The 21019-nt window shown below is 36.3% G+C and overlaps 1 protein-coding gene across 2 annotated transcripts in view; it reads left to right on the top strand.

The window, feature by feature from the left end:
• DIAPH3 (diaphanous related formin 3) overlaps window positions 1-21019 on the top strand; it is a 495444-nt gene that overhangs the window by 47211 nt on the left and 427214 nt on the right. For both annotated transcript variants that reach the window (XM_021929669.2, XM_021929670.2), the window contains one exon: window positions 4428-4604. In XM_021929669.2, coding sequence (XP_021785361.2) covers window positions 4428-4604 — 177 coding nt within the window. The remainder of the gene's footprint in view (window positions 1-4427; window positions 4605-21019) is intronic.

Genomic DNA, 21019 nt, shown 5'->3' with positions numbered 1-21019 from the left:
TTGGCATATTAATTAAGCTACACTGGATTTTTTTGGGGGGTGTGTGTATGTAAAGAGCCAGGATAGTTTCTGTGCTTAGGAATTGATATTATCTGCACAGAAATGATGGCAATGAAGTAGTGACTTGGGAGATAAGTAACCAGTCCCATTTCCTAAAACAGTTTTTTTGGTTTCTCTCAGTTTTTTTTTTTTTTAAAACATCAATAATGAGGGTACAAATGTACACAGGGATAGTATCTTCTGGACATATATTCATGCGGAGACAGTTTTATTTTTCTGAGTCATTCCAGAGTAGGAAATGCTTATGGTGGTGGGTTAGATGCCACTCTTTTTTGCTATTATAATACATTTCACATACCTCCTACATTTTCTGTATAGCTATATAATTACCTGTTTATGTGCTTGTCTCCTCCACTTGATAATTATTTAAGGTAAGTCTTATAAAGGCTTATGTATCTTTGTATCACCAACGTCTAATAGACAACTGTTGATTGCTCTTCATTTCTTTTTGTAGATCTGGGATTTCATCCCAGAACAAGTTAAGAAAAAGTTATATATGTATCACTTCCCTACAGCCTGAAAAACTTCTTTTACACTTTTTGTAGTACAGGTCTGCTGGAGACAGATTATCTCCGTTTTTGTCTGAAAGTGTGTTTCTTTTGTTTCTACTTATGAAAAGTAGTTTCACTGTATATGGAATCCCAGGATAACACTACAGTTGATCCTGGAACAGCATTGATTTGAACTGCACAGCTCCCCTTACACACAGGTTTTTTTTCAAAGAAATATATTGGAGATATTTCAAGATTTTCAATAATTTGAAAAAACTTGCAGACAAACTGATTAGAAATATCAAAAAAAGAAAAAGTTCTGTATGTCTTGAATATATTTAAATAGTAGTCTATTTTCTCACTTAATACCGTAAAACATTTACAAATCTATTATAAAAAAGTTAAAATTAATCAAAACTTATACGCACAAACATGAACTAAAGATGGTGCCATTTACAGTCAAGAGAAATGTGAACAAATGTAAAGATGCAGTATTGAACTATAACTTTATGAAATTAACTGTAGCGCACACTACATTACTCTGTTAATGTTGTAGTCACCTCTGGTTGCTATTCCGGTGAGCTCAAGTGTGTTGAGTATCTACTTAAAATGTCATGTGACACTAATCACCTCCACTTGAGCAGTTAATCTCTCCAGTAAATTGCGTATTTCAGTAAAAACTGATCTCTTGCAGTTCTTGAGTATTTTTCATCATGTTTAGGGCAATACCGTAAACCCTGAGTAACACCATGGGACCCATACAAAGTGCCACTAGTGATGCTTGAAGTGCTCCCAAGAATCAGAGAAAACTCATAACATTACAAGAAAAAGGTGAATTGCTCGATACGTGAATTGTATAGATTGAGGTCTGTAGCTGCGTTGGTCACCATTTCAGGAGACAATTCATCTTGTAAACATATGATGTAAACTTACAGTATTGATAAATATAGTACAGTATTGTGAATGTATTTTCTTTCTTTTTAATAAAATTCTGTTTTCTCTAACTTATTATAAGAATACAGTAAATACATTTAACATACAACAATGTATTAATTGACTGTTTATGTTATTGGCAAGGTTTCTAGTTAACAGGAGCATATAAGTAGTTAAGTTTCTGGGGAGTCAAAAGTTATATGTGGACTTTGACTGCCCTAATCCCTGTGTTGTTCAAGAGTCAACCCTACCTTTCTTTCAGCACTTTAAAGATGCCATTCCATTATCTTTTGCCACCATTGTTTCTGGTGAGAAATTAGCTGTCATATCATTTTTTTTCTTGTGTATATAATGTATTTTTATTTCTCTGGCTGTACTTTTATGGTTTGCTGTTTATTTTTAACTTTCAGCAGTTTGACCACGCAGTGCTTAGGGGTATGTAGGGGTGTGTGTGTGTGTGTGTGTGTGTGTCTGTGTGTGTGTCTTTTGTATTCTTTTTGGGTTTTGCTGAGCTTCTTGGATCTGTGAATTGAGTTATACATATATATATATTTAATCAATTTTGGAAAATTCTTAGTCATATCTTCTGAAATATTTCTTCTGTACCATTTCCACTCTCTCTTCTGCTTCTGGATCCCAGTTACACTTGTGTTACAACATCTGATGTTGTATCACAGATCATACTCATTTTTTTTTCTATCTCATTATTTTGTTTGTGTTTGAGTTTGGAACTTTCTATCAATCTGGGTTTAGGTTCACTGATTCTTCCTCAGCTTTCCAGGTGACTGTTAAGCTCATCTAAGAAAATCTTTATTTCTGATCTGTTTTTTATTTCTAATTCATCCTTTTTTTTTAAAAAAAAAATAGTTTCTGTGACTTTGCTGCTGCAATTATTCATCTCATGTGTAATGTCTACTCTTCATTATATCCTTTCAGAAAAAAGTTGCCAATTTTAGGGTTAATGTAGAGTTCTCTTTTTGTTTTCAGTTCTACTTCTGGCTATTTCTTCAGGAAATCTCTTTGACCAGGCTTTGCCCCAGACTTTAGATGGCATTATGACATGCTCTTTGAAAGTCCAGAATGTGTCATGGGGATTTCTCTCCATTCTTTTGCCTAGTCTATGGCCTTTGGAGGGCACCTGTTTGCATATGCCTTATGAAGTATTCATACAGCTTTCCTGTTCTGCTCCGAACCGTTGGCTTACTACCCCATTCAGTTGGTGAAGACTAGGGGAAAGAATTGGTAGGTGGGTATAGACTTGCCAAATGGCTTGGACTTCATGTGGGGCTCCTTGAAATTCTAATGCCAGCACCCATGCAGCTATCAATATTTCCTTAAAAATTTGGCTGGCTTTTCTTTACCTTTGTTTAACTTATTCTTCTTCCTCAACTGTTTGTCAGGGATAAGAGCATCTTGTTGTTTTCTGGTATTTGATCCTTTTAAGTTTCTTTGGGTCCTCAATTTTCTGTTGGGTTGATAACAGCAGCAAGTATAACTTTATATGTTTTCTGGTTTGTTTTGGTCGTTAGAATGAGAGCAGTGGTGTTTTTTGACAACTTTCTAAATCCTACAGGAAGCTGTCGTATTCTTAGTACTTTAATGTTTAAGTGATGTTAGGTGGACCATGGGTGAGTGCAGTACATAGTATTTTTCGTAGACATTATCTTCACAGTAAATTTAGAAACCTGTTTCGAAAGATAATACTTACCTTTATGTCTCATTATTTGAAGAAATCCTATTTCTTTAGTGAATTGAGTAAACAATACTGTGACTTAATTGTCCTTTTAAATTGAGACTTTGAGGTATCAGGTGTTTTTAATGGCTATACTAGCTCTGTCCATTAAAACTTTTTGCAATGATGGAGATGTTCTATATGCATTAGTATGCTGGCCACAAGCCACATGTGGCTCTTGAGCACTTGAAATGTAGGCTAGTTCAATGAAGGAACTGAATTTTTAATATCATTCAATTTAATTTAATAATCATACATAGCTAGTGGCTACCATAATGAATAGTACAGGTTTATATACAGTATATGTGGTGAGAACAGTAGCTTAAAATGTATACAGCAATGATGAAAAACTCATGGAATCACTGTGCTGTTTGAGTATACTTCTATTCTTGATGCCTGGTTCAGCTTAAGACTTTTTTGCATTTTTGATTGTTGAAACATTTTATGACTCATGAAATGTATGAGTCTGGGTTCTTTGTGAGCAATAGAACTTGTGAAATTCAAACAATTTTGAATAAATGAATTATTAGCTTTGTAAATGAATATCTATGCTTTTTTGAAATGTCAGCAAGCTATTTGATTATCTAGTTATAGAAGAAATCTAATTGCAACAAAAATCTAGCTTATTTCTTAAGGCCTTAACCATTCTGCCGTGTAGATATTCAAGAAGTTTACATACTGACCAGCCTGAACAAAGATAAATAGTTTATCAGGCCAATAAACTATGAAGATAATTCAATTCCTAAAAATTCCTAAATCATGTTCCCCTCCCACCCCCACTCCAAGAGACAGTATGCATTATGGAAAGGGAAATAGGCAAAGGGGCCAGGAAGGGGTGGGGGATGGGACACTGAGTACTAGTTTGGGACCAACCCTAAATTAAGTAATCTTCTTTCTAAACTGCTTAATTTACTAATATATAAAGCAAAGGTCACCTGTCATTAGAATCTCAAATCTATGTGAGGTTTTAAGATTAGAAGGACTCTTTCAATGTTGTCTGAGCTCTCTTCAATCTTTAGATAGAACGGTTACTGAAAAATTTTCACCACTCTTTATTATTATTTTTAATTTTAAATATTCCAATGCTGAATGCCTCCTGATGAAATCACAATGATAACGTGATTGGCCCTCTTTGTTTTTCTCATTTTTGAGATGAGATAAATGTTGGGAAAGGAAATACTTAACGTGTGTCATTCTGTCTTTCTTTGTAGCTGGACAAATTTGCCAGCATAAGAATTCCAGGGAGCAAGAAAGAGAGACCTCCACTTCCCAACCTGAAGATGACATTTGCAAGCAGTGATTGCTCAGCGGCACCTTTAGAGATGATGGAGAACTTTCCAAAGCCATTGTCAGAGAGTGAACTCTTAGAACTTTTTGAAAAAATGATGGTAAGAATTTGATTCTTTAGGAAATGTTTGAGGAAAAAGCCTTAGCTTTTGCTCATGTTAATGGAACTCTAAGCATTTTTGGTAGTCATATTCCATGGGCTAATTTCTGATGTCACTTAAGATAGCACTTTGGCCACAAAGAGTTTTTGGATTACAAAAATACGAAATCTGAAGAAAAACAACCTACCAGGTTTTGGTTTCGCAGAGAGTATGTAAAAACAAATACTCCAAAGTATCGAATGGTATATTTTTGTCTTGAGTAGATTATCTAAGTCAGCGGTCCCCATGCTTTTTGGCACCAGGGACTGATTTTATGGAAGACAATTTTTCCATGAGCGTTTCGGGGGTGGTGGAGATGATTTTGGGATGAAACTGTTCCACCTCACATCATCAGGCATTAGATTCTCATAAGGAGCATGCACAATTCACCATGGAGTTTGTGTTCCTATGAGAATCTAATGCCACTGCTGATTTGACAGGAGGCGGAGCTCAGCCGGTAATGCTGGCTGGCCTGCTGCTCACCTCCTGCTGTGTGGCCCAGTTCCTAATGGGGTTGGGGATCCCTGACCTAAGTGGTCTGAGTCCAGTCCATGTTAAAATGATAGTCACTGTGCTCTACTGTTTTCTTTGTTATGGGCTGGATCTTAGACCTGACTTGTTCTATTCTTTCCTTAGTTTTTAGGATAACCAGGTTCTTTATGCAACATTTATGTCTGTAGAGACTTGAACTCACCTTTAAGTCTTTTTCTGGGTGCCTAACCTTTTTCTGGTTAGCCTTTGTCTCTGTTAATGAGGCTTATATGAAGATAACTCTCTTCAGTACTATCTTTGAGGACTCAAGATCGTCAAGTGCTGTTTTCTCCCATCCACGTGCTATATATCGAACCACTCACGTAAGTTATCCATCCATGAGATTCCAGGATGGCACTTTTATGGTTCACTTGTGGCTACTAGGTTAAAAAATTTCATCATAATTGTTGCTGCCATCTGAGTAAGTGGACTAAGTAGCCCATTGATGTTAAATATTTATGGAGGCCACATTTTATTTCCAGAAGTTAAAAGTACAACTACGTAGGAAGTACCGAATATAGTTTATGCTAGTTTTCTGTTACTCTTAGCTGGGAGGGGGCTAATACTATAAATTTTAATATTATTTAGAGGTCAGATGAATATCAGCATTTTTGAAATATTTACAGAATACTTTTAAAAATAACTGGGCCACATCACTTTTTCATCCTTAAGCAGGTCTACCTATTGGCATTAGATTTCGGTGATCAAATCCTCACTGGAGTAACTCAGCAGAAATAAAATGAAATTGTTGCCTTCTCAGGGCTGTCCAGTTTGCTAAGGGACAAGATAGTTACAACGAAGGCCTTTTTAAAAAATAAGGAACAGATTCTTTCTTTCCCTTACTGATTCCTTGAGTATATTACAATACTCTGCAGGGAAAACTTGCTGTTGATTCTGAAGCTGAAAGGCTTTTGAAGGGTATTTTTGCCTTCTTTAAATGTGGATTAGGATATTTTTCAAACTTCTCAGCATACCATATTTTTGACAAATTTAGAGCTATTTCTATGTCTGGAGAATGCTAGATTTAAACTGGCTTGTTTTGTGGCTTATACATATCTGTTACATTTTTATTAGTAAGAATTCTCTTGAGAAAGCAACATTGAATAATCAGACATGGTAACCTTTTGGCATTTGTACCTACAGAGGCTTTATACCATTTAAAGTTTGCATCTAGGTTCTTTGCTGTGGCATTGTGCAATTTTTAAAATGATTGTTCTTATTTATCATTATCAAAGGTATTTAGTAATTTTTACATGAAGTAACAACTTTGTTTTGAAGAACACCTCTTTTCCCTCCTCAAGACAGTCCTTTGAAAGACTGTGCTGACTTGATTATTTAATGAATGTGAAGTACAGTGTAATAACTTCAACATTTGTATTCATTTCACTTGGGAAATTGATTTACTTCATCTCTGGGTAATAGTTTAGTTTCCGTGTGCATTCCTAAAAGTGGTGTTGAATTTTTAGTTATACCTAAAGGCTTTTTCCCCTGTTTGTCTTTAGGTGAAAGCTGAAATTCTAGCTCAAAGCCCATATTGGTTTCTGTATGACTATTAGATATGTGAAATAGTTGTGTTCGTCACTGCATTTATAACTTACGTGTCTAAAGTCAATTTCAGTGATTACTCCAGAACTCTTAGATACTTGTAAGTAGTTTTTTTTTGAACGAGGTGAACATAATCGGTATAAGTTGGAAGTGGCTAGTTTATTCCAGCTGTTGAACAACCTTTAAATCAGCCCTCTCAGCTTATTTTTCTTCTGACCCTGGTTAAAAGTCCCAGGTGGGTTCCAGATATTTCCTGTTGGTTTCAGATAATAAAAATCCTAGCTTAACATAAATTAATTTTCACCCAAAGAAAGCTGCTCCTTTTCCCCTGTTCAAGTTTGTTCCATTTCTAGTCTCCGGTAGGGGCAATTGTTGGGGATGTGGTTGGCCTCTTCTGTTTCTCCATCTTGCTTTTCCATTCTTCCCTATTCTCTGGGCTGAATCTGTCTCTTCTAAGATTAGATTGGGGTAGAGGGAGGGAAGGAATGAGCTCTTGCTGGCCTAAGGTATCTATTGGTACCCTAGAGTGTTGTATTAGTTTCCTATTGCTGTTATAACAAATTACCATGGACTTTTTGTTTAAAGCAACACACATTTATTATAGTTCTGTAAGTGAGAAATCCTGGTTGGCTTGACTGGTTCTGTGGCAGTCACACACCATGTGAAAGAAGTATGTGTCACTGTGGCACACACTTGTTTACTTTACTTTTCCTAATTTTCCTTCTCTCTGGCCAGTTTTTTCCAGTTTACTCTCCATATCCCCTCTTCTATATGTTCTTTTACTTCCTCTGGGTGTTGCCTCTGCCTCTCAGTCTTATCTTTATACACTTGAGTTTTCTGCGCACTCCTTTTGGGGGACTGGAGCCCTATCATGTTGTAGAATATCTTTTATATTGTGACACCTTGGTATGTCTTCTACAGAAGAGCGGTTATAATCCAGCTTTCTAAAAGATGCTGAACCTCAGCATATCAGAAAGTGAACTCATCATATTAAATGCACCCCCCCGACACACCCACCCACCCACTCACCAAAATTTCTGCTTCACTCTTAATTTTCTATCTCAAAAGTCCCCACTGAAGTCATACTTGGGAGTCATACTTGATCTCATTAAGGCATCGGTCATATCCATTTACTTCTCTATCCTCTTTAGCTCTTAATTTTATTTCCCCCCTGCTTTAGTTCAAGCTTTCATGTCCTCTTATCTAGGATATTGCAGTGTTCTCTGCCATTTATCTCCCTTTCTGCCTCTGTTAGAGAATTCTTATACTTCATTTTTGTATTTTTTTTTTTTTTTGAGATGGAGTCTTGCTGTGTCACCCAGGCTGGAGTGCAGTGGCACAATCTTGGCTTATTGCATCCTCTGCTGCCTGGGTTCAAGCAATCCCTGCTTCAACCTCCTGAGTAGCGGGGACTACAGGCACACACCACCATGCCAGCTAATTTTTGTATTTTTGGTCGAGATGGGGTTTCACCATGTTGGCCAGGCTGGTCTCGAACTCCTGACCTTACGTGATCCACTCGCCTTGGCCTCCCAAAGTGCTGGGATTATAGATGTGAGCCACCGCACCTGGCCTTATACATACTTTAAGTCTTAGTTCAAGCATGACTCTAGTTATCTTCGCATGTGCTCTCTGAGTTACGGATCCCGTAAATCTGCTTCTCAGAACTGCTTGTGTATGAGTCCATTGTGAAATATATTCTTTTTTTACTTTTCGTGTTTTAGATATCTGTCTTCCCATTAGATTAAATCCATGCAGTATCATCCATTGGTTTATCATACCAAACAAATGTCTGTTAAGTGCAGCTTCCTAACTTAGATTTCTAGGATACTATATTTCTCTTCACCTTAGACACTATACCTAGATGGAGATTAGCTTTAATTGCTAGTCAGCCCAATAACACAAAAATATTAAAATAACGAAAGGAAGATAGCTTTTTTCATGCATTCTACCTTTTCTTATTTTCACTATCAGTTGAGAGAATGAAAGCTGTGCAAGAAAGCTCATTTATCAGGATGCTATCATTAACAGGCATTAAGTGAGTGCCAGTGATATCAAAATTATTCTGACAAAAATCATTTTAATTCTAGACTTCCTGTCTAGAATTGTTGTAACTGTAGAAAAAATGACCTGATAAAATTGCACAAAGTACTTAAGTATGAATAGTGATGTTCTATTTTTTTATTGGGAAGATGTTTATCAGGCTTTTTTGTAGTGTAGGAGAAAGCACATTTATAAAATGCCATCATCATCTCTTAAGCATATGTTTGAAGTATGTCCTGGTAGTAAGAACTTAGATGACCTACTGTCTAATACATATATTGGCTTTTCAGTGTGGGAAACCTGGTTTGGATAATACCAAAGACATTCATATTTGACTTTGAAACAATTTTCCGTGTATAACATAGAGTGGAATCTAATTTTGTCCCGCAGTGTTTTTTTTAATTATACAGTATTTCAGGCATACAAAAAATGTAGAACATAATATTAAAAATACAACCACAGGTATAATTGAACTCCCTTTTGTAATTCTTCTAATTCCCACTTTTATCTTCTTTTCTTCCCTGAGGTGAACAGTACCCTGAATCCAATAGTTTTGGTCCCATACATTAAAGAAACTTTCCTTTTTTTTTTTTTTTTCTGTATAAGAATACAGTTGTATGGAACAAAACCTTTTTTCTTCTGAGATATTTGATGGTAAATTGCTGATTCAATGCCCCACAATCCTCTAATACTTTAGTGTATATTTTCTACAAGTAAGGACTTCCTTCTATATAACCACAATACAACTACCAAAATCAGAAAGTTAACACTAATCAATTTCTACCTCAGACACTATTAAAGTTTTATCAATAGTATCAATATGCTCTTTATAGCAAAAGAATCTAGTTCAGAATCATATGTTGCATTCAGTTACGTTTTTAAAATCTTCTTCAGTCTGGAATATTTCCTATGTTTCCTTGTATTTTATGAATTTGACAGTTTTGAAGATTGCAGGCTGGTTGATTTGTAGAACATCCCGGTTTGCATTAGTATTAGACTTTTTAAGTTTTGCAAGTAAACAAATGTAAACAGGATATCTCATACTTTTAAGATTTATATTTTTCTGATTATAAATGTATCCGAACATCTTTTCACATGCTTATTGGCCCTTTGGTTTACTCTTCTGTGAATTTCCTGTTTATATTTTTGCCCATTTTGTTGTTTGAGATTTCCATCTTTTTCATATTGATTTGTAGAATTTCCCATATAGCCAGAATAATACTCATGTGTTCAGTTTTTAGGTGTTGCAAATATCTTGTCCTAGTCTGAATCTTGTCTTTTTACTTTTGTTAGTGGGGAAGGGGAGCTGAAGTACAAAAATGTAAAATTGTGGTCAGATTTATCAAGCTTTTTATGGTTTGTCCTTTTTGTATATTATTGAAGAAATCTATCCTGACATCATAAATCCATTCTCCTATATTTTCATTTAAAATTATTAGAAATATATATCTCTATGCCTGATGTGAGAGGTGGATCCAATTTTTTTCCACATAGTTTTCCCAGCAGCATTTATTTTAATAGTTCATTCTCTTTTATGATTTGTAATATCTCTAGTGTTACAGATCAAGTTTTTGCACATGTGGGTTTGTTTCTGAGGTTTGATTTTTGTCCATCAGTTGGTTTGTCTAATTCTGCATTTATGTCTGTTGTCTTAGTCACTGCAACTGTATAATAAACCTTAATATCTAAGAGCCCTTTTTCCAGAGGAGAAAAGAAGAGCTCAGGTGAACCGATAAAAATCAGATATGACCATGTTCTTTTGATATTTTCGGTATAGAGGTGGGGAAGGTTCATCTTGCTAAGCTTATTCCATATTGCTACTCTTAGGGTACATACTAATGACAATTTTTCTTTCTTTCTTTATTCTCTTTAATTCTTGGTGTTAAAAATTTACGCATAGCTATTATGTTGGTCAAATAAATGAATACCTATTGTGTTGAGTGTGCAAGGAATATCTTAAGGATCAACCAAGAGTCTGAATGAAAAGAAAAATCAACAAAGACCCCTTTGTGTTAATTCTCTTAAGTGTTTATTGACAGCTGTAGATTTCTACCAGCAGCTTATTTCAAGTATTAGTATTCTTTACAAATCTACTTTCCTATATCATGAACATTTTCTATTTCTTACAAACTAAAAACGTATATTAAGGCTTGACTAGATAAAATGAGAGAGGTTCTGTGGGAATGCTTTGTTCTGATTTATTACTTGTCACTCTTTTCCCTCTCCATTGAGTAGAAATTGAAAAATTCAGGGAAAGGTGGTTTAAAAGCAATCCAAATAATAACCCAAGTATGAAGAGGAAGAGGGAGAGAGTATAGTAGTTCAAGGCAATTATCAAGTTGATTCATGGGTTGTGTTTGTCAGGGGGATAATGTCAATGTTTAGTTGTTTCTTCTAGATCCAGATAAATGAGAAAATAAATGATTTAGGTGTATTGGATTTTGCCTGGTGGGATTTTTTAGCACCACTAAAATGGTTAGAGGGAGGAATTTTAAAGGGATAAATGTTATGGTAATATTTTAGCATGCTATTTCACCAATTAGGAGCTGTGCAGGCAATTATTTGTGTATACCTGTGAAGGCCTTTTCTCAGTCATGTTTTCTTCTGTAAAAAAGTTGGCCTTAAGAAAAAAGTTGTATCTTAAGTCAAATGACCATTTTATCCTTTATGTAATTTATGAAGAAATTGTCATTTACTTAGAAAAGTTGAAAAACAAATATATGAATAAAGATCCTTTTTCATCACTGGTAGTGTTTTTTTTTTTTTTTTGAGATGGAGTCTCGCTCTGTCCAGGCTGGATGGAGTACTGTGGTGCGATCTCAGCTCACTGCAAGCTCCGCCTCCTGGATTCATGCCATTCTCCTGCCTCAGCCTCCCAAGTAGCTGGGACTACAGTTGCCCGCCACCACTCCTGGCTGATTTTTTTTTGTATTTTTAGTAGAGATGGGGTTTCACCGTGTTAGCCAGGATGGTCTCTATCTCCTGACCTCGCGATCCGCCTGCCTCGGCCTCCCAAAGTGCTGGGATTACAGGCATGAGCCACCACGCCTGCCAATCACTGGCAGTGTTCTTATCTGTAGGATTACACAACAGTTGTCTGTGATTGTAGGTGCTTATGCATACACTTGAACAATTCTGGCAAGGTTACATTCCAAAATAAATTAGAGTTGTGCAGCTTTCTGAACATTCAGCTCACTTCTTGTGTGTTCTGCTAAAATTTACAGTATATGAAAGAAAAGTGATATTTAAATTTCTTATTATCTCATTGTGTATGTGTGTGTGTGTGTGTGTGTGTGTGTGCTCCTTGATACTGCATTATGATAAACTGAAATTTGTTTTTCAATTAAGATAGTTTACACTCTTCCCATATTCTCCAGTTAGAATATTTGGCCAAAAAATAGTGTTTATGAGTTCATTATCAATCTCTGGGTAAATGTCATTCTTTGGCTGCTGTTCTATTAATGAGCTAGCCATCTGACTTTCTTTTAATTTTAATGGGAATTGAGTAATCCAGTGTCTACTGGATAATACGGTGGAATTTCAACCCCACTATTAGTAAAACCAAAAAATATAACTTTTTAATAATCACATTTATGTTAAAAATGATTATTTAAAGGTTTACTGTAAGGACATAGTAAAGCTCATAGGCAAAAGATTATATAGCTCTTTTAAGCTATTTTATAGCCTCAATGTATTTATAGACAGCTTGAATATAGAAAAGTAGTAATAAAGTTAATTCTAAGTTCCAGGTTCTTGGTAGTATTTATCTTTTAGTTTTCTAATTATGTCTAAACCCAATCTAAGAATAAAATTTATTAAATTGCAGAACTAGATAAGATTCATTTAGTCTGCCCTATTCAACAGTGTATAATGACCCTGAATGAGGTCATGAAATCTTCTGTTTTTTTAATTTGGCACTAAGCCTTTCATGGTAGTAAAAACCTTAGTGTAATGAAAAGCTTGACCATTTGATATTGTGTGATGTCAAAGATGAATTTAAATGTAGTTAAGAACAGAATTACACTTTTAGCAGAACTCTGGATAAAATTGTGCTTATATGATGTTGAGCTCTGTCACAAGAGGGGAAATTAGGGGATCATTGTGGACCTTTTAAGATGCTTAACCAATTTGTGGCTTTAATAATATAATGCTAGCAAAACAGAGACTGCTACCAAGAATAATTATGTTGGCTTTAACCCCTAAAACAAAACATAATGTTATTGAAATTAGATGACTGCTGTTGACTTAGTATGAATAAATGTTTGGTTTTGCTATGGCAGTGCTTCCAATTTTTGTCTTCCAACATTATGCTTATTGTTCCATTATAATACTGTATTTCGCGTATCCATTTTGTAATGCTAGTCATGCTCTGCCTGTCTGTAGTGTTTTTCCTTTTTGGTTGAATATCCTTCCACCTGACCATCTTCAGCAACTTGCTGCTTGTATATATTCACTTAATTCTGCAAATAGTCAATCATTTTAAATTTAATCTGACTCTCCATGGTGTTAACTGTCCTGCTCAACTTGATGTATGTAAATTTAATGAGCATGCTGTCTTGTAAAATCCACAGCCATGAATGAAAATATTGAGTCTAACGTGTGTAATTCAGTTGGAAAAATGTCTGCTCTCTCCTAGCTGTTCTCTGCTTGATTGTGCCTTAGTGCTCCAACAAGTTGCATGTATGTGCACAGGTACTAAATTACATATTTCCCCCCTCTGTTTTTCCAGTAAAATGTGAAAAATATTTATTTGGTACTATTTTTAAAAAATCAGTCTAGTAGGGACTTAGGGTCCCTAAAAGCAATAGCAAACTGGCAATTTGCTGGTGTATGGGAACTTCTGACCCCATGCAACTTGTAGGAAGACTCTTTGGGAATGTCTTAAAAGTTGCTTGCTTGACCTGGTTTCCAGGTCAGGGCTGCTGCTGACTAATTTGGTGTCCTTGTGCAAGTTACAAAAGAGGTGTGTGCTTTCATTCTGGATGGACACAGCACCACACAAGGCCACAAGTTTGGAAGTCTGGAAGGGATGATGGAGTGAATCTGGAAGGGACCTTGACCCCATTCATTCCTCAACCAGGTACTGCTTGGCAGTGGTCAGTCGTTATATTGACTCTGTTCTAGGTCACTGAGGTTTAGTGTGGTTCTGCTAGTGTTCCCTGGAAAAGTGGTGGATTTTAGCTTGGCCATCTCTGTGTCAGTGCCACAACCTGAAGATTTCTACCTCCAGAGTTGGAACTTATTCCCATCAGTGTTATCTGAAGATTCTTGAGAATCTTAGGAGCAGCAATTGCTCAGTGTTCTAGTCTGGGGCTGTATCATCTCCAGCTTCAGTTCCATCTCCCAGAAGATTACCTGCATCTCATAGGTTTGTCCTAAAATAGGATGAGCAAATTCTATTTGAGAACTTTTCTGTTATCTTCTTTATTTAGGAAATATTTAAAAAGTGACCATTGTGTTCCATGCACGGTGAAGGAGGCAGCATATATAGAAATATTTCTTTTAAATGTTATCTGTGAGGGAGAAAACAGAGAGTTACATGTAAAGAGCCAGAGTTGAGGGAAGTTTTTTTGTTTAATTTTAATCCATTAAAGATTAACTTGCTTATATATTGATACTCAACCAACTGAGAGAATTTAGTGAAATAAAATAGAAGAGGATAATAGACGTGTAATGCCTTTTTTGGAGGTGGGAGGAAAGGGGATCTTGAGCATAAATGAACAGGAATGTCTTTGGATAGATGCATTGGTTGGGTAGGGAGAGATTAGTGTGCAAATAAAATGGTAAAACAGCAGGAAATGGAATTATAGCTTTCTTTTCATAAAGGGAATTGAAATTTATTTACTGAGAATGATAGGCAGAAGTAGTAGTTTCATAGTTCCTGGAAAATAGCCAAGGTTTGAAATAAGTACCATATGAAATGTGAAAAGAGAGACTAGTAGGATTTTCCATAAATGTTGTAAGAATTGATGAATCAACAGTGGCCTGCATTGGAAGAAAATGGAAGGATCAAAAAACTGGAGGTTTTTATTGGGGCGAAGAAAAAGGTGGTTTGGGAGTGGAAGAAGTGGCAAGATGGAAGATTGAGGTCAGAGATAAGGATTATGGAGATTCTGATGGTGCCTGTGGCGGAGCAGGTTTTAGATAATGAAAAGGTACAGGTGTGGTCATTAGGACTGTAGCTGAGGACAGTGGAAGTGGAGGTTGCATTGGCGAGGAAGCCAAGGACACTCTAGGGCAGGGGTGCCCCGTCTTTTGGCTTCCCTGAGCCACATTGGAAGAAGAAGGCTTGTCTTGGACCACAACTAACATACACTAACACTTTTGATAGCTGATGAATTAAAAAAAAAAAAAAACAATCCGCAAAAAAATCTCATAATGTTTTACATTATGAGATTATTAGAAAGTATTCGAATTTGTGTAGGGCCACATTCAAAACTGTCCTGGGTGCGAGCTGGACAAGCTTGCTCTAGGTCCATTGTGGGTGATAGCAAGGTGTGGAGTGACAGAGGAATCAACCCAAGTTGATGGCAGTGGACATGTTCAGTTAGATGGTACTAGCCCCAGGGAAATTGGATTTTAGATGATAACATAGATAAATAATATGGAAATAAGAATGAGGGAGATAAGATAGAACAGAGTTTAAATCTAAATTAAAGAACATGGTCAACTTCCAGAATTTTCCTAAACGTCAGCTCTCTCCTCAATAAAGAGGACATACCTCAAGTTACTGAGGATTAATTAATGCTTATAAATGTTTAGCACAGTGCCTGGCTCAAGAATTTGACCATGTTTTAAGATTACAGGAGTACTAGAGGTCTTTGTAAAATGGTTCTGGGAGAATGGGTGAGAAGGTCAGTGCACAGAGCAGGTTTGGAATGAAAATAGGAGGAAATGTAAACAGTTGGAGAAGTTTGTGTTTTGAATGGAATTCTGTTACCTATGTCTGACCTACTTAACCCTTCCTCTCAGGACCCTTGGATTTGTCTTGATTGTGGTTTCGTTAGTCTCCTTTCCTCCTTCAATTTAGTGTGTATTTACTATAGCCGAATATTCTACAAACCTTTTCTTTTTATTTAGGGAATATAAAAAAAAATCTTCTTTTTTTTTGAAATAATGATATTCTGTTTTTCTTTTTTTATCCCAAATTATTTATAAAAAGTTCTGCTATTAAAATATTTTAATTTAGTCTTTTAAAATAACTTTTTATTTTGAAATAATTTTAGACTTACAAAAGAATTGCAAAAATAGTATAGAGAATTCTTGTATACCTTTCACCCAACTAACTCTAATGTTTACATCTTATATAACATTAGTACAATTATTAAAATTAAGAATTGAATACTGAGATAATATTACTAACTAAACTACAGACTTGCTTCAGATTTTGCCAGTTTTCCCACCCATGTCCTTTTTTTTTCCTTCCAGAATCTAATCCAGGATCACATCTTGCATTTATTTGTCATATCTCCTTCAGTCAATGACAGTTTCTTATCTTTTATGACCTTGATACTTCTGAAGAATTAGGGTTAGTTATTTTGTAGGGTGCTCTTAATTTGGGTTTGCCTGATTTCTTTTTTTCCTTGTGATTAGATTGAGGTATATTTTGGTATGAATACCACAGAGGTGGTCACCCTTCTCATTAGGTCGTAGCTGGAGGTTTGAAATATCAGTATGTCCTATTATTGATGGTGTTAGCCTGGACAACTTTGTTAAGGTGGTGTCTGCCAGCTTCCTCCCTTGCAAAGTTAGTATTTTCCCTCTATAATTAAGGAGAAAAAGGATATCTGCACAGTCTTAAAGTATCTCCTCAGTTTATTTTGCTATTAAGTTATAATCTAATAATATCATTTTATTTTTCAAATTGTTCTAGTTTTGGCCATTTAACAGTTCTTGCAGTTTGGCTCATGTCCTTTTGACTTCCTTCCTTCCTTCCTTCCTTCCTTCCTTCCTTCCTTCCTTCCTTCCTTCCTTCCTTCCTTCCTTCCTTCCTTCCTTCCCTCCCTCCCTCCCTCCCTCCCTCCCTCCCTCCCTCCCTTCTTCCCTCCTTCCTTCCTTCCTTCTTTCCTTCCTTTTTCTTACTTTCTGGTACCGCACTAATTTGGTCTTCCTAATTCTGGTCTTTTTGGATGACATAGCTGTGTTACCATGTATTGAATGAAAAAAGAAGTTTTCCAACTATTCTGCTTCTGAAATCTATTCTTAATGCTAGTCAGATTAGCACAGTAAAACAGCACAGTGATTCTGTTTAGCTATAGATTTTAATTAGAAAGTAATTGGCCAAAGGAAAACTATTTTTTTGATGTTGCAACTCTCAGTTTCCCCTGTCAAAACTGTGTCTATACATTTACAGGTGGTCCCCAACATATAGCAGTTTGACTTAACAATTTTTCGACTTTACAGTGGTGAAAGCAACATGGATTTGGTAGAGACTGTACTTCAAATTTTGAATTTTGATCTTTTCCTAGGCTAGCTATATGCAGTCTGACACTGTCTTGTAATGTGGGGCAGAAACTGAGAGCTGCAGCTCCCCTGTCAGCCATGCAATCATTAGGCGGAACGGCTGACTATACTGTGTCCCCAGCATTTTTTGGATATTGTGCTTTGTGTGTTTGCATTCCACCATGTCTACAAAATGTGCTTCTCTGTATTCAAAATGTTATTATAAAATAACATTTGTATTAGATGATTTTGTCCACCTGTAGGCCAATGTAAGTGTTCTGAGCACGTTTAAGGGAGGCTAGGCTGAGCTGTGACATGCAGTAGGTTAGGTGTATTAAATGCATTTCTGCATTTCAATTTTTAATGGCTTTTTTGGGACATAACCCCATTGTAAGTTGAGCATCTGTATATTAGGAAGTACTATAAATGAGATAATTCATAATGTATATTGCTAACATGTTAATAGAACTTTAACATCAAAAACAATAATATGCTCTTCAGACAGATTAAAATTTTGAAGAGGTGACTTGTCAAATAATGTTTTTGAATGAGATATATTCAGCCCAATAGCCAGTTGATAAGATTTTTCCATTTAAAGGGTAGAGATTTATTTCATATATCCATGGAAATTTTAACCTCATTCAGATTACTCACTGAGCCTTATGTATTTATGTTTTCTTTGTATTTCCTGTTCAGTATTTTACCTGTAATAGATATTTAATGAGATACGTACATGTATCGGCATACTGATATACTGAGGTAAATGGCCATTTTAGAGCTGTTTTACAATCTGTGTCTGCAGTGTCATTTTGTACCTATGCAGTGTGGTAGCACAGTAAAACAGCATGTTTTACTGACCTGTGTTTGAATGGAAGGATCAGTTAATACACAATAGTTTATATTGCCTTTTTTTTTTAAGGTCATCTGTATGTGTTTCTATATTTATTCAGTTCAATTTGAAAGAAGTCTTATTTTAATATCAAGTAAATTATGTTCAGATGGTATAGTGGGTACTGTGGGTACCCCCTTCCAGCCCCTTTTTACCAGGTTGGTGCACCCATGCCCCAGGTGATGAGCATTGGCTTCTAATGGCTCATAGATGCCCCTTTCTGCAGAGATTTGCCCTCATCAGAACTAGGATTCTGCAGCTAATGACTAACTTGAGGTTGTTGAGGCTGGTTTCTGCTACCAGGTTATCTTGACTGTGGTGCATTTCAGGGTGAAGTGAGAATCCACCAGAGGCCACCTTTAGTATGTCTTTTTTCCTCTTTTGTCTTACCTCCTTTACTCTATCCTGAGAGCAGCCCCACCTGCACCTGAATCCCTGTTTCAGGCTTTGCTTTTAAGGGAAACTGACCTTAGATAATGGAGATACAACATGATAATTTTGAGGAAATATAAACTAAGAAGCATAAAAAATGATGACTTGCTCACTTCTCCCCCACTGACCTTTCCCAAGTCTAGTTTCTTAGATAGCCTTGGGAGATGCTTAACCCTTCTGGAATTGCAACATAAAATATGGATATGCGTTTTTTAGGAAAAAAAACTCCCAATAAATTTTCTAAGGACTTTGTGACTCCCTGAAGTTAAGTGCCACTGCCTCGTGGAGTTTTCTTCTTTCAGCCTTGTTTTCCATAAATAGAAATTCAAAATATATTCTAAAAATACTGTACCCCTAATGCTTTCACTCATATTTTCTCTCTACTGCCCCCTTATTTCTTTTTCTCTCTCTCTCATTTTTCTTTTTTAAAGGGCAGAGCTTTTCTTACTCTTTCAAGTGCCATTTCCTCCTGGATATATGGAGAATGACCTGTTAGATGAAGTTACATGCCTAGTGGGTATTCCACAAAGGTTTAGGGTGTTATGTAATTGATTCCAAACTTTTTTTGTTTTGTAGTATTGTCTTAATCCATTTTTATGTTGCTATAAAGGAATACCTGAGACTAAGTAATTTAAAAAGGAGGTTTATTTGGCTCTCAATTCTGCAAGCTACACAAGAAACATGGGACCAGCATCTGCTTTTGGTGAGGGCCTTAGGGAGCTTCCACTCATGATGAAAGGCAAGAAGGAGCTGGTGTGTGCAGAGATCAGATGGTGCGAGAGGAGGCAAGAGAGAAGGTGGTGGGGAGGTTCCAAACTCTTATTAACAGCCTACTCTCATGAGAATTAATAGGGCAAGAACTCAATCACCCCCACCCCAGGAAGGTCATTAATCTATTAATGAGGGAACTGCATCCATGACCCAGACACCGCCCATTAGGCCTTACTTCCAACACTGGGGATCAACTTTAAATATGAGATTTGCACGGGACATCATCCAAATTGGAGCAAGTATTATTTGTCTCCTTTTTGTTTTTTACACTGCGACTGTCATCATACTTTTGTCAAGAAGGTGAGTGCCATATTTAGGCAAAAGAGGTGGGATAAACCATTGGAAGCAGCTGGGGGAACTTCAAGTTTCTCCCTTAATTCCAGATGTATCACTGTACTAGTCAGAGTTCTCCAGAGAAACAGAACCAATAGGATGTCTGCCTGTCTATGAGAGGGTATTTATTAGGAGGACTGGCTCACATGATTATAAAGGGCGAGAAGTCCTATAGTATGCTGTGTGCAAGCTGGAGAACCAGGAAAGTCAGCAGCGTGGCTCAGTTCAGGTTTCAAATTTTCAAAACCAGGGAAGTTGTTGGCGTAACTCAGTTGGAGGCTGAGGAGGTGGCTTAAGGCCTGAGAACTCCAGGGAGAGTGCCACTGGTGGAAGTCCCAGGGCCCAAAGGTTGAAGAACCTGTAGTTCTGATGTCCAAGGGCAGAAGAAATTTGTCCCATTTCCAGAAGAGAGAAGGAGACTTAGCCTTTCTTCTGCCTTTTTGTTCTATCCAAGCTTTCAGCTGATTAGATGGTGCCTGCCCACAATGAGGGCAGATCTTCCTTACTCAGTCCAGTGATTCAAGTGCCAATCTCTTCTGAAAGACATACCTAGAGATAATGCTTTACCAGCTATCTGGGTATACTTTAAGCCAGAAGACTAACCTAAAATTAACCATCACACCTAAAATTAACCAACCCCCAAAATTAACCATCACAACCACTTTTGTGTATGAACTGGTGTTATCATCAAGATGTGTTTCCAAAAAGAAAGCAGAGGCCTTTGTAAAAAATTCTTTCTACTACTCACCTTGAAGTTTTATTTCAGTTTCAGCCATAACTAAAGGACTTTCTGTTTTTTGGTATTCTGTATATATTAAATATTTTAATTTACTAAAGAGACTGGATAATGTTTGGCCATTAGCCTGAAAATAAAAATACAGTGAATAATTTAAAACAGAACTTCCCAGTGCTCTCAGGTTCCCCCACGTTTTCTAACAATTATCCCCTAACTATCTCATTACTTTCTTCCAGTGAAATTCTTTGTGGATAAGGTTACCTATGTTCATAAATTAAGAAAATCAATATGTCTTACTGTACTATATAATAAAAATATGTATTTCAATTTAAACAATTGGCCATGACTAGTCAAGAAGGTATAGTAAATTCACACTCTGGAATCTCTGCTTCATACCTCTGTGAGTACAGCAGTGGCATTGTAGATTGGTAGATTGATATAGTTGTGCTGTTTTGGAGATTCAGATACTACAAACAGTATTTCCCTGGGACATCTACATTTCAGAGATGAAGCACAAGTATTGGTAAAGCTTAAAAAAAGCACAGTGTAACTATAATTTACAGAATAGTTTGATTCTTGGAAAATTCAGTAAAGTAAAACCATGCAATATAAAGTATTTAATACGTAATAATTTTACATTTTACATCTATTTCT

This window comes from Papio anubis, chromosome 15 (assembly GCF_008728515.1).
Source record: "Papio anubis isolate 15944 chromosome 15, Panubis1.0, whole genome shotgun sequence".
In the NCBI taxonomy this organism is placed as follows: domain Eukaryota; kingdom Metazoa; phylum Chordata; class Mammalia; order Primates; family Cercopithecidae; genus Papio; species Papio anubis.
The sequence above is the reverse complement of the archived record's forward strand: the minus strand, read 5'-3'. Positions and strand labels throughout refer to the sequence as shown.